At 44.9% G+C, this 24,665-nt stretch overlaps 1 protein-coding gene across 2 annotated transcripts in view; it reads right to left on the bottom strand.

Moving 5' to 3' along the window:
- Positions 1–23,116, bottom strand: part of NAP1L1 (nucleosome assembly protein 1 like 1) — a 43,416-nt gene extending 20,300 nt beyond the window's left edge. For both annotated transcript variants that reach the window (XM_054988036.1, XM_054988037.1), the window contains exons 1-3: positions 23,012–23,116; positions 5,794–5,830; positions 2,630–2,718 (exon numbers count right to left, since the gene is read on the bottom strand). In XM_054988036.1, the coding sequence (XP_054844011.1) occupies positions 2,630–2,718; positions 5,794–5,810 (106 nt within the window). In that variant the 5' untranslated portion in view covers positions 5,811–5,830; positions 23,012–23,116. The remainder of the gene's footprint in view (positions 1–2,629; positions 2,719–5,793; positions 5,831–23,011) is intronic.
- Between the last annotated feature and the right edge of the window lie 1,549 nt (positions 23,117–24,665).

The raw sequence follows: 24,665 nt of genomic DNA, 5'->3' as shown, positions 1-24,665 counted from the left end.
CCCTGATGTCCTGTTGAGAGCTTTGGAGGCCATGTCTGGATGGGTGGCACAGAGCAGGCTGAAGTTGAATCCCGCGAAGACGAAGGTCCTGTACTTGGGCCATAGACTGTCGGAGGCAGGGATCCATCTCCCAGCCTTTGGGAGGGCACCACTTGTGCCCGTACCATCGGTCAGGAGTTTGGATGTGATCTTGGATTCCTCCTTATCTATGGAGGTCCAGATCGCAACGGTTGCCCGGGCTGCTTTTTTCCATCTTCAGCAGGCCAGGCAGCTAGCCTCCTATCTCTCATCCCAGGACCTAACAACAGTGATCCATGCAATGGTCACCTCCAGGTTGGATTACTGTAACTCTACGCAGGGCTGCCCTTGGGTATGATCTGGAGACTACAGCGGGTCCAGAATGCTGCTGCATGTGTTTTGACGGGTGTTCCTTACAGGACACATATTATACCAATTCTGCAGCAGCTCCATTAGCTCCCTGTGGACTTCTGGATTCGGTTCAAGTTGCTGGTTTTGACCTATAAAGCCCTAAACGGACTGGGACCAGCATACCTGAGGGACCGCCTCTCCCCGTATGTACCCCAGAGAACGCTCCAATCTGCTGGAAAACATCTGCTGGTGGTCCCTGGCCCCAGGGAGGCTCAGTTGGCCTTGACCAGGGCCAGGGCCTTTTCAGTCCTGGCCCCAACCTGGTGGAACTCTCTTCTGAGGACACCCGGACCCATCAGGATCTTGTATCATTTTGGCGAGCCTGTAAGACAGAGATGTTCCACCAGGCATATGGTTGAGGCCAGCATGAGATCCTTACTAAGCCAAGCCTCCCACCTGTCTCCCACCAAGTGTGGGTTTATAGAGTGTCCGCTGGCTGGCTGGCCGACGTATGGGTACAGCACGGGGCTATGTAGTGCCCTTCATTAGCTGACCCATGTATGAGTTGCAGTATGCTATCTGTTCGCTTCTCTCCCCCTGTACATTGATGAGCAGAAACCTGGAATTGACCCCGTCCTGAGACAGTTATTATCTGTGGATTTTATGGTATGAACTGTTGTTTTTATGAACTGTTGTTTAATATTTGTATTGTATTTTATAACTGTGGTACCTCGCCCTGAGCCTGCTTGTGGGAAGGGCGGGTTAGAAATGTAATAAATAATAATATCCAGAAGTTTGCTGTTTTGGGATATCTCTTTAATCATCGTGGCTAGTAACCATTAAAGGACCTAAAGGACCATTAAAGGATGCTTGGAAACAGGCTCAATAATGATGAAAGCCAGAATTACTCTCGCCTCACTCAGATACTGGCTCAGCATTAACTTTAACTCTCATGGTTTGGCCCACTTGATCCTATTGGACAGTTTCCAAGCAAACTGGCTGAGAGCAGTCCATAATAAGTTACATCTTCTTGGCCTTCCCCTCCCCCCAAGCTATTTTGGCTATGAATTGGGATCAGGCCAAGGCTGTACTGAAACAAAGACTAACATATAGAGAGAGAATCTGATTTGGCTAGATACCTGGCCTTCGTAGCTTCTGAGCAGACTAGATTTCGCCTGGCTTCCCCTGCCTATCTAACTCATATCAATGACCATGACCTCAGGAGAGCTTTTATATTAGCTAGGTACTCAGCTCTTCCTTCAGCAGTGCTAGAGGGTCAGTACAAGGGATCCCTTTTGTGCAGAGACTTTGCCAGTGTGACACAGGGGAAGTGGAAGCCATAGAGCACATGTTCTTTAGGTGCCCTTAGTACCAGATTGCACGTGCCAAATATATTGTACCTCTAACAAAGGCATTGTCAGGCTGGTCAGAATCAAACTGTATTAATTATTTGCTGTCTGATGAATCTCAGTCTATTACTGCTAATGTAGCCAAATTTTGTGCTGCTTGCTACATTATTCAAAAAGATCAAGTTCCCTCATGGTTGCAAATTGAGGATGTCTGTTTGCAAATTTCTTTCTGGTTTTTTAACAAGTCTACATACATGTACTTACTTTTTATCTATATATAGTTCTTTGTATAATTTTTACCTAATTGTTTATAGCCTGTTTACCTTTCGATGTATTTTATACTGGCACAGTGCCGTAATAATAAACTTTCACTTTGATATTAACCTAACTTGACTTTCATTGAAGTGGACTTCCACCTAGCACATCATTCAAGTGAATGCTCAGTTTTTGCATTTTTCTTCTGTTCTCAACTTTTCAAGCTATCTACATGTTCTGTCTGATGAAGAGAACCCATTTGATCAATGGCTGGTTTTTATATTTTCAACTGGAGGGTATCACTTTTCCTTCTTTCTAGAAAACTACTAGCCCCTCTAATCTATTCTAGTCTGCTGGGCCTTCTAAACAGGACATAGACAGGAGGCCTTAAGATCAGAACCCTCTTTTTAAAAATACACATCCAGCCTGATGAAGAATGCTGGAGAAATCAGGAGCCTGAGCACTGCTGTGTGTTATTTTGGCAGGTAACAAAAGGTATTAACATGGCAATCAATTGTTGTTACGCCTTTGCAAGAGCAGATGAAAGTGAACATTCCGCCAAGCGGTTTCACATTAAATTGAAAAAGCATCTCTTGAATAAATGATACAAAACAACTAAATAAGTTCAGCCTGGTTTGGGTTTTTTTTGCCATTACCCTTGCTGTTAGCATCCTCTCCAGTTTCTTCTTCTTCTACTTCTTCAACATCTTCCATATCTTGCTGGTCAAGTTCAGCCTGTTCTTTGCTATTAAAATCCAAGTCAAAAAAGAAAATTAATTTTTTTCAAAGGGTTTCAGCATTTGAGTTTCTTTAAAAAGTTACCAAATCAGATACAATCTGACAACCTTACAGTTAGGAAAACACTCCAAAAATACAAGTTTTTGAAACTGCTGCTCTATTTTGAAACTGCTGCCCTTGGGTGCACTTTCCCTGTTGCAGTGATATTGTTATAAATATTGAGCCTGGGGCTCTCATAGCATAAACACCTAAACCTGTAAAAAGCCACCACAGCTAAGGACAAATGCTTTCATAGTTCTATCCATGTTAACACTAAGTAACATTGTTGGGTATAAATAAGTTTCTTCCAGTATTATGCTTTCAATTGTGGATATGTGCAGATTCAAACATATACAGCTTGAGACCAGCATACCAGAAGGATCACCAACTCATTTATGAATCTACCCATCAATCCTCATAATCTTTGGAAGTCCTGCTTTTGGGGCATTAAAGCAGCATTTAAAATATATTTTATTCTACATGCTATTTTAATGTCTCAAATGCTTTACCACTGAAATGTTTTAATATTCTGACGTTTACTGCCTTGAGGATCCTACTGGAGTGGAAAGGTGGTAGAGAAACGTTAAAAATAAATAAAATGCAGTGAACTGCAGTTGGTGTTTGCACAGACTTCTGCCTTTTTAAAAAAAAAATAAGCTGCACTTAGTTAACAAGCGAATGAGATCTTAACAGGAACTGATTACATTCCATAACCGAAAATCAACTAAAAGCTGAAGGAAGCAGATAGCATGCCAAACCTCTGTATCAGAGGGAACAATATATCTGTATTCTTTATCAAAACTGCAGGATACAAATATATATTATAACCACAACACCAATGCTTCTGCAGAAGATCATAATAAAGGTTCTTAGAACACACTCCAAGAATGATAAATGATACTGGAATCTGACTTCTACAAGTTGACAGTTTGATTTTTATCTTCTTAATGTATTAAAAAACCAGTGAACAGTATACATATAGAATTTGCAATCTGGGTTCTACTTGGCTTCCACTGATTGATGATGCATCTTCTTCAAATAAATTTTCCCCTTACATTTTTTTCCAAATGCATATTACCTTGCTTTCGGCACCAAAAGCATAGTAACTGACATTGGGAGGAAGAAGTAAGACAATACAGTCTTTCTAATTTTACATCACCAACCAAGATCAAAAGAAAGGAGACAGGTTAAAACATAACACTATTGGGTTTAGATACATTTAACTATATCCCAAACATTCACTAGATCCAGAGTCTGACTCACATCCTGTACTCACTATGACAGGACTTAAGGGCATGTAATGTTCGTTAGTTTGCAATTTGTATGCAAGAGGGAAAACATGCTTGCATGTGACACCTCCACTTTTCCATATCTAGATATGACTAGGGTGTGCACACCGAAAATACTTGGATTTTCTGCTTCGGGTTTACCCAAAGCAGGAAAAACATTTGGAAATACCCCAAACCCGAAGCGGCAAGCCGCTTCGGATTTGAGTATCTGAATCGCTTTGGAATGCTACATAAAGATTCGGAGCATTCCAAAGTGATTCAGGGGCTGGGTTTTCCCCCCTGCAGCCTGCCAGCTGATAGTTTAAAGGGCGGGTGCTGCAGGGCTGCTCCCTCTGACACCTGGCAGAAGAAGCCTGGCGGTGACTTGATCTTCCCGGTGAGAGAGAGGGGGGAGATTTCCTCTCTCTCTTTTTCACCAGGAGGGCCAGCATGCTGGGCTGTTTCTCCATGGTCAATTTCAAATCTCTGACATGGAGGGGAAGCAGCCTGGCAGCACAGACCTTCCCAGTGAGAGAGAGAGGGAGGGGAAATTTCCTCTCTCTCTCTCTCTCACCGGGAGGGCCAGCGCGCTGGGCTGCTTCTCCCGTGCCCGGAGGGGAGGTGCAGGCTTATGCCTGCTTCCTCGTTGCCCCTTTCACCTGCCACTGATAGGACTGGGGATTTCCCCGGCCCCGTCAGTGGCGGGTGAATGGAGCACCTGGCGGGGACTCGCAGGCATTTGCCTGCATTCCCCCCGCCACTGTCATCCGCCACAGACAGGGCCAGGGAAGTCTCCACTCTCTGGCCCCGTCCGCGGCGGCTGACAGCGAGCGCCCGGCGGGGGCTCACAGGCATTTGCCTGCATTCCCACCGCCACTGTCATCCACTGCAGATGGGGCCGGGGAAGTCTCTGGTCCCATCCGCTGCGGCTGATAGCGAGCGCCTGACAGGGGCTCGCAGGCATTTGCCTGCGTTCCTACCGCCGCTGACATCCGCCACAGACGGGGCCAGGGAAGTCTCCGCTCTCTGGCCCCGTCCGCGGAGGCTGTCAGCGAGCGCCCGGCAGCAGTGGCTCGCAGGCATTTGTCTGGGGGCCTCGATGGACGGGAGCAGGGAATGGAGAGCAAACGGAGCGCCAGGCGGGGGGGTGCAGGCTTATGCCTGCATCCCCGTTGCCTCCTTCGCCCGCCGGTGTCGGGGCCGAGGAGTCCTGGCCCCGACAGCAGCGCCGGCACTCAGCCGCTCCTTGGGGATGCCCCCGACGAGCAGCTGATTCAGGGGGTTTATATGCCACTTTCCCTGCTTCTCGCAGCCACAGGGAAATGGGCGTTTAAACCCGAAGCTTCCCAAAGCATTACGAATGCTTCAGGAAGCTTTGCTTCGGGATTCTGGATTGGGGCCAGCATGCTGGCCCTGATTCGGAAATCCCTAAGCTTTCTGGATCGGGTTCGATTCAGATATTTTACCCGAATCGGATTCCCGAAGCACACACTCTTAGATCTGACCAGTATTTTTTCCTCCTGTGGAATCCATTATTATTATGAGCTGATTAAAAATATATGTATTTTTTCCCAGTGGGCACTGAAGCCACATCCTGTCCACCATAAATCCTGCTTAGCCATAAGTCTTAACCACCATAAAACCTGTTTTAAAGGCTCAGTTCCAAGAATAATTCAACTCCTACTATGCAGTAGCATTAAAATTTCCTAAATAAATAATTACAGCACTATAAAAATACAATGGTTATTTACCAAAAATTAAGAGAACATACTTACTTGTCAATGTCTGCCATTTTTCTAGATTTTTCCAACTCTTGATGGGGTGGAGAGAGAAGGGGGGAGAGAGAATATTACTTTACATTTAACTGATGAAACACCCTTTAGCAATTTTGGGCTGATTCCGCACACGTTGGATAATGCACTTTCAATGCACTTTATCAATCGTTTGAGGTGGATTTTATGTTCCGCACACAAAAAAATCCATTCCAAATGATCTATAAAGAGGATTGGAAGTGCATTATCCAACGTGTGCGGAATCAGCCACTCTGAGACCAACTTTTTTCTGCATATTTAAAAAAATGCTAACCGACTGAAAAAACTTTATTTCTTCAGTCTGATGTAGTTGTGCTTCGTACTCCCATCAAAAAACAATGCCTAAGACTAACTTGATCTTATTACCAGAACTTGACAGTCAAGCTGCTAACATTCAGGACTGATTCTCCCATTGTAGTAACAATCTAGGGGACTGCGTGAAACACTTTTGCGGGGCAGTCCCTTCACACAGTGGGATTGAGGTGTCTCATACTATTATCTGGATCATTCTTGTTTTTGTAGGAAAAGAGTCCATGTTGCCAATTCTTTTTTCCCCCCAACATCTCAATAACATGTCACATTTAACTTCTCTGCCATCCCCAAGTCTTATTATTTTGGCATCTCTTTGCTTCTGTGTCTTCCTAGGTGTTCCTTCCAAATCACAACATTTTTAAAAACTTTTTCCAACATACCTCACCTACCCATAAATATACAGTCATACATTAAAGAAACTCCATCCCCAAAAGCCTAAGGCTACCAAGTGCAAATCCTGTAAGATATGTAGGTTGTTTCACACCTCAATTACAAAGCCTCTTGAATAGAAATAATGTTTCATTTAACAAGCACAACATGAAATACTGTCCATGTAACCAAGTCTATGTAACATCTGAAGAGCGCATGGTAAGAATAAGGCAAAATAAAGTGACAAACTGATGTGTAGTAGCTCTGGAAATGTAAAGTCTTATTTTTTCAGTGAACAATGTCAATAACTCATTCAGTTACATGTCATAAAAGGAAGAAATCTGAACATGACTATAAGGCCCTGACTAGAAATGTGCACGCACAAAAACCTGAGTAAATCCACTGGAGATGCTGAACCAGAGGAAAAATTTGGTGTCCCTTGAACACCAAATTGATTCTCCAGTTTAGTAATATAGCAGAAATCGGTCAATTTCAACCATGATTTTCTATGGGTAACTCAATCCAGGGGCTATCTGGTGGGCCATTTCCACACCAGAGAATCACACATATTCCACTCAATCCAAATTGAAGCAAGGGACACTGCTGCAACTTAGCCAAACCGAACCAGTGTCATTCACATCACAGCAGCCAGGCTCTGGGTTCAGCCGGTGGTGGAACACCACAGAACAGAACCAAACAGTACCCAAGACAAACACAAGGTATTCCCTTGCTTCAGTTTGCTTCTGTTGGGCTAAGTTACAACAGCGTCCTATCCTTCAGTTAGGTTTGGGTGGAATGGCTGTGACTGTCTGGTGTGACGTTCGTCTCCTTGCTTCACACTCAGCTTGAATTTGGGAGTGCGTCTTGGCCATGGCAGCCTTGCCCTAGTGTGTTTCTGCAGTGGGAGTCTCTTTGAATTTTTTCCCATAGGAAACAATGGAATGGCTGGGGGAACCCGGTCCTGCCTTTTGCCCACCCCTTTATTCCCCTGTACCTGATTGGTTGAACAGCAACCAATCAAGTTTTTTTTCTGAATTGAAAAAAAATTAACTGGCAATGTCGCAACCTTGTTATCATAAGCCATCCTTCCTAAGTTTCCTCAGCTATCTACTGTGGAAACTGATCAGTTCTCAACCTATGGACTGAGGAAACTGACCATACCTCAAAGACTGCAGCAGAATTGGGGGATTTTTCTAGTGTAGAAATAAAAAACAGACACCACTTCAGTTCAACTCCCTCAACGTGTAGACTTAAAGAACTGAAGCAGGACAGGGCCAGAACTGATGGATAAAGCAGATCCAATCCTCAAACGTTGAATATATAGAAAGCCCAATGTAAAGTTCACCATGCAGAAGAGGCCAACATCACATTGGTCTAAAAAATAAATTCTTTCATTGTATTAGAAATAGAAAAAAGTCTAGAAACCTAGAAAATTGAGGCTCACATCCTCAAATCCATATACTTATAGCACAGGAAAAGATATCTGTTTCTGGCAGGAATTTAAGATATATTCCAGACCTGTACCATGTGCTTTGAAAAATATTCTTAACATCTGCCATTTACATTTCTGGGAGAGTTAATATTTATTACTATTACTGATTAAAATAACATATTTTGTAGCCAATTTCAGAGACAGACTGAAAATGCTCTTTAAAATCTTGGATCCCAAATTGGTGAGTCACTACAGAACACTATTTCAGAGAAATATTCTTTTTCATTTTTACTGTATTCCTCTAACTAAGTATTACTTAGGAGCAGTTATATAAACACATATGGAGAAATGCAAGTGTGCTCTAGATGGTTACAGCTACAGCTATTCCTGAACCATGATGGCTGCAAGTATTGCTCTAGATCACAGAAGTTGCAACTGGCAATTTCATGCACTGCCATTGTCCTTCGGTGCATCCTTCACCCTCAGCTAGGGTTGTGCACGGGGGGGGGGGGGAATTCAATTTTCCCACTTCGAGTTTACCTGAAGGAAGGTAAGAAGACGACCAGCCAGGAGACTCCCCCCGTAGGCCAGTTGAAGGCCGGGAAAGGCCCTGAAGCTTCCCAAAGTGACCTGAATCGCTTCAGGAACTTTTGATTTGAGGTTTCCAATTAGGAACCCCTGAATCTTTATGGAACAGGTCCAATTCAGGCATTTTTCCAAATCGGATACCCAAAGTGCACACCCCTAGCCTCAGCTAGCCTAGAACTGTTCAAAGCCAGCTGTAGTAGGATTCCAGGCAGCTAGCCCACATCTGCCTTTGGGTAGGATAGATATTTGGCTTCGGGGGGGGGGGGAGGATTCTACTAGGCAGGGAAGGAGGTTGCCATCGAGTTCTCAATGGGTTGTAGTATGGTTGCTCCAGATTCTTCTAGGTAAAGGGCAGGGCAGAGAAGTAAGTCTGAGCATCCATCACATTAGATTAACCAGCAAACCCCATGCCCATGACTGCTGGAAAACAAAACTTTTACCATACCACCTTACTCCAAAGTTATAACTTTGGACTTCTAAAGTGTCAGATTATTTTCTAGCCAGCCCTAACTAAACCAGGGGACCAATACTTTTATTACAATCTAAGCCCAGAGGAACATTACTGTCCCTTTACAGGACATATCATAGTGCATTAGTTTCTTATGGTCAAGAGCCATAAAAGGGTAGAATCTCAAAGACAATAAAGAAGACAAATATATAAAGTAAGTAGTTAAAAGGGCTGAAGGTTGGGTTCTGAAAGTGGGTTTTAAATCAGTTTAGAAGTTTACTAAAAATGATACATTGCATAGCTAATGATTTATGATGGAGAAGCAATAGTATATTCACGAGGAACATGGGACAGTTTTACCACCTGATAAAGTTCATACCAGCACACATCAGGAATCAGATACTGTAGATAAATGCTAGCTCCACCCTCCAAAACCTCCAAATACAGCAACCAACACCACATTTCAATAACCAGTTTCTCTGTCCCATCCATTCAAGCTTTCTGCACTGCACAGCAAGTCATTTAATATCTCACCGGAATTCTCTATCAAGCACTTTCATCTGAACACTAGGACAGTAAAAGTAGTGGCGTTCAAGAGACCTTCACCTGAGATTCTAAAAATCTTTCTGCCCTGCCAGAGTTGTTGGCACCAAGAAATAAGACTTGCTGACAGTGCCAAGGCTCACTCTGAAGTATCTTTTGGTAGCAACATTAAATTTCACATAAAAGTAAATGCCAAAATTCAAACTCTTGAATTTTTTAAAGTAAAATTCAGCAAAGGTTACTCTTCCATAAATGGCCATGGAATCTAAGAAACTCTAATCATCCTACATTTGAGGTTACATTAAATAAATTAAATGTACACCTTTCAAAATTCAGAAGTGACAAACAGAATTTTTTTATTGTTGTTCTGAAGCCCATTTATACCTCTGGGAATAAGTGAAATACCGATATAAAGGCATTTGCCACCTTGCAGTAGTGAGAATGTTTACATTATGTTGAGTGCTTTACATTTACTGTGCAGTGCCTTTATTTGCAGCTATTTTTTTCCATTTTCAGCAGATTCTTTTTTGTACCTCTTCTTTTAATGCTGCAAACTACGCCCCCTTTTAATTTCAATCTCCCTCTCATTATTTCCTCAGCCATAAAGGGGAATAGAGTGCATCCACTGCTATAAAAAGTAGCTTACGCCCCTGCATCTGTGTGATCTAGCAGAGAGGAACAGAGAATTTTTTTAACACTCAAGTAAGACTTGCTATTTATTTCTACGAAAAGTTTTTTGAAACCCAGTGGACAAGGAGCTTGTGTTATGTTCAGTCTAATTTTATACACACATACACTTTCTGCATGAAACATGAAATTTGGAGAGAACATTCTTTTCATGATGTAAACACCAACTAAGGAGGATTTTAAGAAATTCGCCCCCTAATGGGGTAAAATGTATTTTCCCATAGGGATACAGCTTCCCTGTGTGGCTGGCAGGCTGTTGCCTGCTTCCCCGCCCCCCGCCCACCCCACCCTCAACTGCCAGCTTGGCCACTCTTCCCTGATTGGGCCAGTCTTTCAAGGTCATTTGCATAAGCAGCCTGACTGGTCCTCATCCCAACATTTTAAACAGTATGCAGTTGCTATTGGGAGTCATTGAATGTGTCCTGAGGTAAAATGCACCTCCCAGTCTTCCCCTTAAAGTTCAAGAGGGCCACCAATCTCCCTGTGGGGCCTGGCTTTCCTGTGTGGCTGGCAGGCTGCTGCCTGCTTGCACTCCCCTTTCTCTGATTGGTCAGCTGTGGAATTCTGTGTTCTGAGGTAAAAATCAGGCCAAGAAAACTGCAGACAGTTGAAGAAAGATGGTACAAGATTCCTGAATAGGGATTTTATATAAAAGTCAGTATGGCAACTGAGTTTTTAAATGTTCATGGGGAGATGGTGCATAACCTTTCTAGGGCCATTTTGATGCAAACCTCTCACATGAACCTGCCAAAGTGCCCACCACACCATCCCTCCTTCAGTCCAACTCCACCTCACACCTCTCACAGCCATCACCTCTTATTGCCCCCAAGAAGCCTCCTGGCAGACGTCTTGTAAGATACACCAACGCTAAAAGAAGGAAGCAACTTAGAGATGTGGCAAAGAAATATCCACATCTTACTCCTGTAGTGCACCGAGCAGCAGTGGCCAAGTACCAGCAAGATCACCCCGAGGTGCACAGAGCGGCAGGGTCTCTCTATGAGCAAAGCAATCCTGGAAGACGTGCTCACTTCCATGGAAGGTCAAGGCTCACTCAGGCATGGAATATGATCCTTCACTACCTTCAAACTGCCTCTTAATCTCATCCATGCAGAAACACCCCTATTCAGCATCTCAAAACATGGAAGACGTGCTCACTTCCATGGAAGGTCAAGGCTCACTCAGGCATGGAATATGATCCTTCACTACCTTCAAACTGCCTCTTAATCTCATCCATGCAGAAACACCCCTATTCAGCATCTCAAAACAAAGCAACATGCCCAAGTGCACAACGGGTGTTTTGAGTCACAGAGTATAACCCTCAAAAATGTCAGGGGCAATGAGAGAGTGATGGGGGGAGTCATCATGTTGTTGGCTGGAGACTTCCGGCAGACTCTGCCAGTAGTCCCAAGGAGAATGCGAGTTGATGAGGTTATTGTGTGTGTCAAGGCATTGTATCTGTGTCCCCTCATCAGGTAACTCTCACTGAGAAAGAATATGAGGGTCCACTTGAGAGGCGTGGTGTCCGCTGGGGAATTCTCTCAACTCCTACTAAAAATAGGGGATGGAGAGTATCCCGAGTCCAAGGGAAAGGTAACCATCCCTGCAGACCTGGGCACAGTAGTGACGACCCTAGCAGACCTAACAGCCACTATATACCCTGATATCACCACTATCACAGAGAAATCCATGGACTGCCTGTGCAAGCATGTCATTCTGACCTCAAGAACGACAAGGCTGCTATCATTAATGAAACATAACTTCCTTGAAGGGGCAGAAATGAAGTACAGATCTGTGGACTCAGTGGTGTAAATGGATGACATGGTCCACTATCTTGTAGAGTTCCTCAGCATGCTCAACCCTCCTGGCTTCCCAACTCACAAGCTTCTCCTCAAAGTGAGGGCTCCAGTGATGCTACTCTGGAACCTCAACTCACCCAAATTCTGCAATGGCACCAGACTACGAGTGAAAGCTCTCCACAGGAACGTCATCAAGGCCACACTGTTCACTGGCAGTGCTCAGGGGGAGTCAGTGTTCATACTACCCATACCACTCATACCATCAGAGAACCCCTTTGAGTTTAAGAGACTGCAGTTCCCCCTCAAGGCCTGCTTTGCTATGACCATCAACAAGTCCCAGGGGCAGACATTGAAGGTGGCAGGAATTGACTTGAGGGAGGACTGCTTCTCATATGGGCAGTTCTACATGGCCTGCTGCAGACTGAGCTCACCCAGCAACCTGGTGATCCTAGCACCTGAGGGGAAAACCACCAATGTGGTCTACAAAGAGGTCCTTCAGTAGAAAAAAAAACGATTGTACATATTTTTCACTTTATTGCACTACAATCTTTTCCTTTTAAAAATCTCTTCAATAAATGTTAGATTTCAAAATTCACTTCATCAGCTTCGCTTTATTCAAACATCTTTGTGAAGCTCAGGTACTATGCTATTATACTACAAAACCAACTAAAAAAAACCCCGCAAACCAAAAAATGTTACATACCCATAAATGTAACTGGATTTAAAGCAGTTAAATACTGTAGAGAAGCACGGGTACACACACATACTAACTCAAAAGTACATTTCTACTGGGTTTAATGGGGATTACTGTGATGTAAAAGAGCATAGGATTGAAGCTAGGAAACTTCCTTATACAAAGTCAATCCAGTGGTCTATACAGCACAGCACTATCAGAGGACTGCATCCCCAGCTTTTCGCCTAGAAATACACAAATGTCCCCATTTTTTCCACTGCAAAATGGGGAAAGTATACACTTTTAGTGAGAAAAAAATGCCTTAAGAAGCATTTCATCCATTCAAAGGAGGGAGGGGAGACTTCATAGATTTTTTTTAATGATCTCAAAAAAAATTCAATTTTGCCTTCAAAAACATAGGAGTCCTCAAGAAAAAACATCCCCCTGCCTCCCCAGGTTTTTCCGGTGGGGGGGGGAGAGGTCTGGGCTTTTGACATCTCTACAAGAGAATTATTGGAGGGTGGACAATGTCCTTGACACTGTATGGAAATGTCCTTGATATTGATTGTAATAATTTCACACTACATAATCCATCTTGAATCTCAGTGAGAAACGTGGACTGTAAATGACATAAAATAAATAAAACAGACACTGACATATTGTGCTATAACAAAGATCCAGAGGAATTAGCCATGTTAGTGTGCAGTAGCAAAATAGTAAAGAGTCCAGTAGCACCTTTAAGACTAACCAACTTTATTGTAGCATAAGCTTTCAAGAGCCACAGCTCTCTTTGTGAGATGCATAGAGGGTATGACGAACTGACCAGAGATGTAAAGGTAGTGAGGGGAGGGGGGAGAGGGTGCAGGGACTGAGGGTCATGTAAATATAAATAAGTTACTAGAAGTCATGAAACAGGCAGAATGCCTGGATTATGCTATGACAGATTCCCAGCAGGATTCTTTAAATTCTGTTAATGAGAAAATCCAAATGTTGCAGAGGTATCAATTTTCCCAAGAATGGCTGCAAATGTGGGTCTGTTTTCATCTTTTCAGCCATCCCTGGAAGTTAAAAGAGTGCTGCTGGGTCAGTCCCAAAAGTCAATGCTCACCAACCCCCCCGACGTTGGCTTCTTAGGGGTATTAGAGCATGGCCACTAAGGCTAACCACAATCGATGCTTCTCTTTCACCTAGGAAAGGATACAAAGGGTTGACCTGAGCAGTCTCAACAGAGGGAAAATTCCTCCCTCCCTATCTGTTCCTCACTTCCTCTCTTCACCTCTTTGCTGCTATTCCTCCACCTCCTTCCCCCACCCTACTATTTTTATTGCCACCACCTCCTCTCCCATCTCTTCTCCTGTCATTGCCATATTCTCCTCCTGTCCTTAGGCGATCATTTTAAAATGTCCAGTAGAGATGCCAATCATGATCTTGAGGAATTGCAATATTGCGCCAGTAGCTACCCTGCCAAGCCTGCTGGAGGTGGTGGTGGACTGGGCCTTGGAGCACTCCAGGTTATTGGTCCTGGATGACTTGTGTCCATGTTGATGATGCCGCCTCTGTGCAGGCTTCAGACCTGGTGTCATCCATAGAAGCACTGGGACTTTCCCAAATTGCTTCAGTTCCCACACATCAAGCAGGCCACATGCTAGATTTGATCTTTGGGATGGGGATACAGGTGGACCTAGATGCCGTTGAAGCAGTGCCATAGTCGGACCATTTTGTCCTGAAGGCTTGTTTGGGAGCACCAACCCCCTCCTGCATAGGCAGCGAGCTAATTTATGCTCGCACACAGAGACTAATGGATCCAATTGGTTTCCAGGATGCTCTGCAGGATCTGATGCCTACTGGTGGTTCGTTGGATGAGCTGGTAGGGGGTTGGTATGACCGTCTCTCTGAAGCCATCGACGAAATTGTTCCCCATCACCCTCTCCGTTCCTGCGCTACACTGGCTCCCTGGTATACGGAGGAGCTACGTCAGATGAAGCAAGATGGCTTGAGCAAGTGTGGCAGCGGAATCGGAGCGAAGAGACAAGATCATCTTATAGAGCGTTTACAAAAGCCTATGAGGTGGCCATGAAGGTGGCAAAGAAGGATTTCTATGCTGCCTTCATAGCGTCTGCAAGCTCACGCCCGGCAAAATTTTTTCAAGTGATTCGGTCTTTGGTCTCCTTTCTCAGGGAGACCTCCAAATTAAAAATTCGGCTATTAACTGTGAGGCTTTGGGGAGCTTCTTTGCAGATAAAATTTTGTCTCTCCACCATGATCTGCCAGCCACAGTTGATACAGTAAGGGAACCGGAGGCCCCTTGGCCATCTTCCGGCCCTTATTTAGATCACTTCAGTCTGGTGTCCCGGGAGGAAGTTGACAGGATCCTGCAGCAGGTGAGGCCCAACGCATGCTCCCTGGACCCCTGCCCTTCGTGGCTGGTAAAGGCCAGTGCAGACAGGTTGGAGGCCCAATTGGAGACTATTATCAATCAATCACTGAGCTCCAGGGGTTTCCCTGCAGCGCAGAAGAAAGATGTGGTGAGGCCTCTCCTGAAAAAAAATCTTTGGATCCCACCAGTCCATCCAGTTACCAACCAGTCTCGAACCTCCTGTTTCTGGGGAAGGTGACTGAACAAGCGATGGCAGAACAATTGCAGATTTTCCTAAATCCAGAGGAGTTAGCTGTGTTAGTCTGTAGTAGCAAAATCAAAAAGAGTCCAGTAGCACCTTTAAGACTAACCAATTTTATTTTATTGTAGCATAAGCTTTCGAGAATCAAGCTCTCTTCATCAGATGCCTGATCCGAACTGATCTTTTCCTAAAAGATTCTTCCATCCTGGACTCATTCCTGTCCAGTTTCTGTCTGGGACACAGGACAGAGACAGTACTGGTCGCCCTCACAGACAAACTATGCAGACATCTGGATCGAGGCGGGTCAGCGCTGCTGATTTTGTTGGATCTTTCAGCAGCATTTGACACAGTCGACTATGAACTGTTGACCCACTGCCTCACCAAGCTGGCGATCCAAGGGATGGCCTTGTAGTGACTCGTCTCATTTCTCCACAGTCAGGGACAGAGGGTGGCGCTTAGGGAGAGCTTATGTGCACGCCAGCCTTTCATGTGTGGTGTTCCACAAGGGGCGATACTCGCCCCTTTGTTATTCAACCTGTTCATGCACCTCCTTGCCCAGCTGGTGCGAAGTTTCGGACTGGGTTGTCACCAATATGCGGATGACACCTAGTTGTATCTGTTGATGGGTGGCTGGCCTGACTTTGCCCCTGATGTCCTAGAAAAAGCTTTGGAAGCTGCAGATGGATGGGTAAAGCAGAGCCAGCTGAAGCTGAACCTGGTAAAGACGGAGGTCCTGTACTTGGGCCAAGGGCTGCCTGATTTGGGAATCCAGCTCCTGACCTTTGATGGGGCACCATTAGCACCTGTCTCATTGGTCTGGAGTCTTGTGAGTGATACTGGATTCCTCCTTATCGATGGAGGGCAAGGTCACGGCAACTGCCCAGTCTACGTTCTTCCATCTTCAACAGGCCTGGCAGCTTGCGCCCTATCTGGCAACCCACGATCTAACTACAGTGATTCATGAAATGGTCACCTTCAGAATAGACTACTGTAACTCGCTCTATGCAGGGCTTCCCTTGGGTTTAACCCGAAAATTACAGGGGGTCCAGAACGCTGCTGCGCATGTCCTGATGGACACACCTTACAGGGTACATATTACTCCCATCCTACAGCAGCTGCACTGGCTCCCCACTGAATTCCAGATTAGATTCAAGGTTTTGATTTTAATCTTAAAAGCCCTAAACAGACTGGGGCCAGCATACTTGCAGGACCATCTCTCCCTCTATGTACCCCAGAGAGCATTAAGATCAGCAAATAAGAACCCACTGGTGGTCCCTGGCCCCAGGAGGCCCAGCTTGCTTCAACCAGGGCCAGGACATTTTCAGTCCTAGCCCCAACCTAGTGGAACTCTGTGTCAGAGGACACCCGGGCCCGCCAAGATCTTATACCCTTTTGGCAGGCCTGTAAGACAGAGATGTCCCGCCAGGCGTATGGTTGAGGCCAGTCTTTGATTGTTTAGGAGCCTCCCTACTGGTTTCCCACCAGGGGGGCAACGAAATCATCTGCCCCCTATAAGCGCAGTGACCAGATTATAAACTGTGCCCGTCCTACCCCTTCTGTTCTGTTCTGCTTATTTACATAATGATTGGGGAATTGGAAGGGAGCCGCCATCCGAAATGCTGTTTGCATGTATTTATGGTTGTTTTTTGGTTTTAACTGTATTAATATGTCTTAATACCTATTGGACATTTTATTGTAACCCGCCCTGAGCCCATTCGCAGGGAGGGCAGGCTATAAATCGAATCAATAAATCTATCAATCTATACAGACATTACTTCTCGGGTTTTAATTCTCTTTTTCTAAAACTTTTTAAAAAAACCTTTAGTTTTATGTCAACCTAGGGGTTCCCCTTGGTTTGTAGAAAAATGCCTCCTGTCTGCACTTGGGTTTTTGATCCACCCTCTGGTATCATGTTTCGAATTAGTTATAAAGATTCATCTCTGGGTGATAGTACTTTATCAACAGCAAGTGTCTCTAACTGATCTAAGCAGGAACCAGAGTTTGGAGGCAGAAGGATCATTTTAGAACTATGGGCAATAAAGCATCACAGCACTCACGGCTGTATTTTGGCAGAGGGATACAACCATCATGCATCATGGGAAGAACCTGCGAACAAAGTTTTATTTCTTCTTTCAACAGATGTTGACCACATGGTGAAGTAACCAGGACTACATCTAGGTTTATAATATTGGCTTATGTTCCTTTTCCCATTCAGCTGGTGACAGGGACGGTATTATTAAATCCCAGTTACTCAAAACACAGACTGAATGCTATTCAAGTATTCTGACCTGCAACATCCTTTAAGAACCACTTCTGTTGAGCTTTTCTTTTATGACCCTTTACACACAGCCTCCCAACATAACCCTCTCTTCCCAGGCTTAGGGCCATAGGTAGGTAAGGCAGTCAAATTGCCACCTGTCTTGTTTTTCTTTAACACTGGGTCTACTCTTTCCCAGACATGTCACCACACAGAGTAGCCCAGTTCCCTTTGTCACCCTTCACCCCGCTACTGCACAAAGATATCGGAGTCAGGGAACCAAACACTTCTTTCACTTATATGCTGCCACCACGTAGTTAACTAAATTCACTGGTCATAGCCAGAAAGGTTGGTATGTATGTATATTTATGCAATTTTCCGAGATACTAGGCTTCCAGTCAACAGGGTTTAAACAAAGAAAAGGAGTTTACTTACAACTTCAACAGCATTTGTATGACTCAAACACAGAAACATTAACTGTCTTCAACTGTTAAGTCTTGTCCCAACATTCTGTCAGCTCCCACTGGCTGCCTCTGGGAGAGGTAGAACTGGACATGTCCATGACACTACATATTAAAATATAATTATCTCAATTCTGGTAAAGAATAGAGATGCTGGCAAAATTTGTGCTCCTAGAATTTGGAGTACAAGCTCAGAATGTCAGTCTTCAAAGTGAGACAAAATTCCCAGCCGCTGGATTCTTCTACAGCTCAATGATAAATCCATTCTAGAAAACACGTTCACCTCTCTTCTTTGACCCCATCTGACATCAGTCCTCCAGATGGACAATAACTGGTGGTAATGGAAGTCAGTTGAGACAGAAGGGAAAGTTCTTGTAGCATCTCTACATTTTTCTTGTCCTCTTCCATCTCCCAAATGGAATGAATGTGACGTAGCCAGTGGGACCAGAGCAAGGACAGGAAGAATGAAGGGACGCTGTAAGAATTCTCCATACTCTCAACCACTTGCCACTGCCATCACTTCCACCCACCCACTCCAATCAGGTTATATACAGGGACTGAAAGGTAGAATTCTGGAAGGGGCACCTAGAACCCCACAGCACTCCTGTAGGGTTCTAGGTGTTTTGTCTAAGCTGCAATCTGAGATGAGATGCAGGGACCTTGCCCATCTCTAGTTAAGCATTCCCAGTCCTCCTAAGGCAACCCAAGCAACCACACATCGACAGGTTTTCCCAATGTAGAAATGTGCGTTGCCTGAGAACCCAAGTACAAGTATACTAGCACACAGGAAACAAGACAGTCAACCAAAGGCATCACAGAGTCCTGATTTTCACCCCAAAGCATGTGTGCTGGAGTCATTATAGGGAAGGGACAATCTGTCTTTATTTCATACATCCTCATCTAGGCCCCCCTCTTCTGTTCAGTCAAGGAACTACTGGGGGGGGGGAATAATGAAATGCACAAAACCCCACCCCCGTTTCCCATTACAGCCTAACATACTGAAAACTCATGCATGCTCTTGGCTCTGGGTATGCCCTATGGATCAACTTAGTTGCACAGTGGGCATTGTGCCTATGGTGGATTAATTTAGGGCAATATATATGCAGCATGCATAGACATTTAAGAACAAGCTGCTATGTGATGCTGCCTAGGAAGGCTAACTGAAAGTTTCACTTAGTACACAGCACAGTAGCCTCATATAAGGAAGAAATCTTTGCATTTCTAAAAACTGGACTACCTGCTTAGTCACTTTGGGACCAAACAAAGTTGTGCCCTCCCTGTCCTACATACCTCCTATCAAAGATATTAGTTTTATAACATACTTATGCTGCCTACTTATTCTGCATTTGTTGTGACTAGCTAGATCCTCTAGTTTTAAGTTATTTTATGAACTCACTTTTATCATGCATTTATTACTTTCATCCATGGGTGGTGTTTTTTAAAGGTTTCTTTTTGTGGTCTTTTTACATTTTCAACCATTTTATTTGTTCACTGTATTTTTATTATTATTGTTAACTACCTTGAGAATCTAGGTAGATGTGTAGAGTACAAATGCTCAAAATAAATGTAATTTTAAAAAAGACACAAATATAAGCACATCTTCAGGTAGTTAAGTCTGAAGATACAAGCAGTACCCTACTTGTGAAAGATGTACAAATAGTACAGCTCCACTCAATTTAATGGGGCACAAGTATAAATACACAGGACTAGACTGTACCATAAAACTCTTATATTGACTAAATTGTTTATCCGTCTAAACTACAGTAATAAGTGGAGCATCTGAAGTCCTCACCACAACCTGTAATTTATCCATAACTTGATGGGGCATAAATTGCATAGATACATTCTGTACATGCATCCTCAATCACCTGAATATTATTCCCATTATACAAAGGAGGAACCAAAGATGAAAACAGTATGCAATTCCTTCTCCTTGGACCAATTCAATTCACAAATTGGTGGACAAACTTTTGAACTCTCTAGAGTTCTTCATCATTCTGAATGTTAAACATAAAAAACCCACAAAGCTTAGCTATCAGAGAGAAGTAAATCCTATTGTCTTTTATCACCTAACAATGGGGCTTTGATTATGGGCTACATGCCCTCTAATCACTACATAACACTACCTGATATTGCTGGGGTATACCTTGCATACCACATCCAGCATTTTTAATGTTAAAAAAGTACTCTGCCTTACAAGGGATAATAGTCCTAGACATCTTCATAAGTGCTGGTGAAAGATCCAAATTACATCTAGCTTTTATATTTTCAAAATGACAGCAATACTTTAACATAACTAGAGACTTGTCTCTAATGACAGTCATTGTGAATGGTCACTATACTTATCCTATACTTTTGAGTTTTGCAGATGTGCCAGAGTGTACTTCTTGTATTTCACAGCCATTTGTTCATATTTTCATTTATCTATCTACATTTATTTTATACATCCATCTTGGGACTCCAGCCCAAGAAATCTTATGCTTCAATAAATCTATAAATCCTTAAGTGCCGCTGGACTAGGTACAACATGGGGGTTTTTTTGCACCTAGTAATGAATGATTAACTTATGTGCTCCATCTGAAGATGGTTGCAATCCAGAGTAGCTCTTCATCATCATATCTTTTTCTCCACACCTTCCATTATTTGGCTGTGCAGAACATTCAGTCAACTGAAGGATATCTTGAAAACTTGCTCACTAATTTGTGATGTTTTGAGCAATCCTAAGTAGTCGTATTTGTCTACACCACTGTTTGGATTGTTTGCAACAGACCACTGCTGCAAATTGTGATTTTTGAAACTGAAAGTGACTTGCCCAAAAGGATCCATCAAACCTTCAGCACATCTTTACAGTGCTGTATGTTTGGTGTCTGGCTGAAGAATATTAAAATTTCTTCCAGTTTAAAAGCAATACATCTATTTTGTGACATAAGCTTTTGCAGGTAAGAACCCACTTCAGCAGAAATGACCTCTAATTCTTATGTTATTATAAAGTCTTATAGTACCACAAAGCTCATCATTTTGTCTAAAGCAAACTAATGCATTACCAATGCGGAATTTACTTAAATGTATCTAGAAATGGGGACAGTTGTTAAGAGTTGGTCCTCCAATGGCTCTGTTCAAGTAATAAAGCTCAGAAGAAAGGAAGAATGCAAGAGGGGCAGACTGAAGTAGCAGTTTTGAGTTTTATACTAGAAAGAAAAGAGCAACATACACTGCTGTGAGCTCACTGAAGAACTTTGTAGTAGAGGATCTCCGTCTCACAGGGTTTAATGCAGGACAGTGAATCTACTACCCCACATGAGTACTTGTTTTCCTCCATCTGTGCTCTGCTTGCCCATTTACAAAAACATCAGGACTCCACAGCCCTCTTCTCCAAAGTGAACAAACCAACTCAGGTATGCATTGCCCCTGGAACTTCTCGCTGCCGAGAAATGAACAGAACATACAATAGCAATGTACTGCTGCACGCTGCAGCAATTCCGTTTGAGGCCTAAATACATCAGGTTTATCATTGCTAGGCAAACAATAAGCAGCCTAGAAGATATTCTTCCATCACTATTTATGTGAAGATCTCTGAACAAATGGGTCATTAAAATAAGACTCTCAGTACCCTGAGACCCACTTCTTAAGAGTTGTGAACAAGTTCTTAAAATCTTGATATGCTTAGTACTAACTATCGATTCCAGCTCATTTTGCCAGAGGTCTTGGGCCTTAGCACAGTTCTCTGAGCATGTGCATCCTTGCTGGATAAGAGTAAAGTTTGCAGAAAGCAATCATGACTTGAAGACTTCAATTCCTCAAAAAGATCTTTCTCTTACCAGACTATTACAGAAGTCAGTAACTTACTATTTTTGCTCCAGACACAAAGTTCACCTTTAACCTACAATAGGACAGCCTCATTTAATTTTAAACCTTATGCATCCTGGCTACTTCTGACTCCACAAATGTTAGGAAAAAACGGTAGCAGGGACTGGGTTGGACTGAACCTAGTGATACAGATATAAGAAAACTTTGCCTTAAATTGCCTGCTTCAAGTCTCTAGCTAGCATCAAGTACGGCCTTATGGTTAAAGAGCAACGGTAATCTAGTGTCAGTACATTTGCAGTGACTTCAAAATTACCAAGTCTACCCTATGAGCCACAAACTGTACAACTGCTGTGCATATTGAATCCTGGAAAAAAAAAGTGAAACGCAAGGGTTCCCCCCCCCCCCCCACACACACACACCTTTTTAATGACTATCTGCCCCAACTCTTTAAATCTCGGGGGGGGGGAAGCATGCCCGAGAAGGGAAATGGAGGGCAGGCAGGGATCATTACCTGGCGAAGGCGGCCCAAGACTTTTTCACCGGGGGAAGAGGGCTGGCCTCTCAGAACCGACTGCATCGGTCTTGCCGCTCAACCAAAGACCCTGGTGGAGCACCAGCAGCCGGGAAAACCCAGGCACCTTCCTGCCACAACACGCGCCCCCTGGGCCCTGTCCAGATAGGCTGTCTCCCGGGGCTCGCCGCAGCGCCGATCGGGTTTCTCTCTCCGTGGGCTGCCATGGCCGCCCCCCGCGGCGGATTTCATTCAGGGCTCCCTTCGACAACTGCGCGTCAGAGGCATTTCCTGAACGCCTCCGACGCTGTTTACGCTGTACCGACCGCGGAGAGGGGAAGGAGCGGGGGCCGCCCAGCCCTGTCCCCACGTGCGCGCTTGAGCCCCGGACTAGGCCCGGCCGAGCCAAGGCAGAGTGGGCCGCCTGGCCGCTGCCCCGAGGCGGGGCGACCCTACGAGTCCCCCCACCCTTCCCGCCTTCCCCTCAGACCGCGGCCGCCCTCCACCGGCAGCGGACCCGGGGAGGGCGCCGCCTCTGCTCCTCCGCCGCCGCCTCGCTTCATCCTCCCCCACGCTGGCCCACCGCGGGGCTCCCCAGCGGCCTCCTGCCGACCATCGTCCCCGCCCCGGCCCTGCGGGCAGCACGGGCCCCCCAGCCGCCGGCCACGCGCCACGGGTACCTGCACGAGGCCGGGTCTCGCAGTGACTCAGGAGCGAGAAGAAGCACCGCGCGGCTGGCGGCAAAAAGACCCAGGCTCCCGCCGCTCGCGCTCATATAGAATTAACGTCACCACGTAGCACTCCCCCCCTTCCTCCTCCTCCCCGCGCGCCCCTGTCTCCAGGCAACGTCGTGCGCGCCCGCCCGCCCCTTGCTGCCTAGTGACAGGCAACGGTCTTTCCTCGCGCCTGCCCATCGCTCCGCCAACCAAGCTCCGGCCCAGCCTCGACCCAGGCGGGCCGGCCAGGCTTACCGCGGGCAGGCCACGTGCGCTCGGATCCCGCGAGGGGGAGGGCAAAGGCAGAAACTGACCAGACGAGCCCGGTGAGGTGCCCTCCGCCAGCCTCAGGAGTCGCGGCGCGTCGGGCGTTGCCGGCGACTGTCCTTCCACCCAGACTGAGTAGGCCCTTGTGCATACACACAGCGGTGCGACACACGCACACAACATCCCCCTCTGCCCCCGACCTCTGTTGCCAGCAGCCTCTGGGGACTCCCGATCGTGCTTGGCTTGGCTTGTTCTCTCCTGTATGGAGAAAATCCAATACCTTCTGCTCATAATCTATTAGATGTAAAATTTATTTTTTTAAATGTTGCTTCATTTATACCCCACCGTTCTCCCCAAAGCCGTTTACAGCATTCTCGTGTCTGAAGAAGGGAGCTCTGGAAAGCTTATATCCTGAAAATCTTACCCGGAAAATCTCAGAGGTGCCACCGGACTCACATCCAGCATTCTCCTGGTAGCTGAAGTGGCCTTGGCTATGTGTATTAGTATTAAATTTCAGCTTTCAGTCTGCTGAAGGGATATTGTCAAAGAGTTATACACTTTTTTTGATATCTTACAATGGATGCTTTTGAGCATGGACAGAGTGCCTTCAACACAGCCAGCGGCTTTACACCTAGGAAGCAGGCAGAATGGCTGCCAGGTATGGTTTAAGCCTCACCATCCATTAAATGCTGCATACATTTCAGGGTTTAGTTTTAAACAGGGCTCCCTAAAGCTCAGCACTAGAAACGGCTTTCAGTATTTAGGCTTATCCCTGGGGTCTGTGGTGCAGTAGTTAAGAAAAGTTCCCTGGATCCATGCTGGCCTGAGTCAGCTTGGGGGAGTGGTTTAGACAATCATCTTCCAGAAAACTCCCCCAAAAACAGAGAGGAAGGGGGCATATGTAATTTGGGTAGTAAAACTGCATTCACCTCCAATTTCACATTTATTATTGAATTACCTTCATGGCTTGGTTGTGAGCTTTCCAAAAGCAACTGTTGTGCAGGAAACAGTACTGTTGGTATAGAAGAACCCTTGGCCTGATCCAGCAGGGCTTTCTTCTCATGTTCTTATCTCTCACAGCAGAAAGAGAGAGACTGAGGTAGACATTGCAAGGTCCTTAAAACCAGAGCATTGCTTCCAGTGGAACACTTCATTTGTGAGATGTACACACACATATAAACCTAGATGGCATGCAATCAAGATTACCCCGGAATATGAACGTTCCCAATATCATAAAACTGCAAATACCTGAAATTTTTCACAATTTCAACCATACTCGTTATCATGATGGCAGTCACTTCTGTATCTGTGCATTTGTGAAGCCTTCTCATAGGATTTTACATTTTGGTAT

Source organism: Eublepharis macularius, chromosome 9 (genome assembly GCF_028583425.1).
Source record: "Eublepharis macularius isolate TG4126 chromosome 9, MPM_Emac_v1.0, whole genome shotgun sequence".
In the NCBI taxonomy this organism is placed as follows: Eukaryota; Metazoa; Chordata; class Lepidosauria; order Squamata; family Eublepharidae; genus Eublepharis; species Eublepharis macularius.
This window is presented reverse-complemented; position numbering and strand designations above follow the sequence as displayed.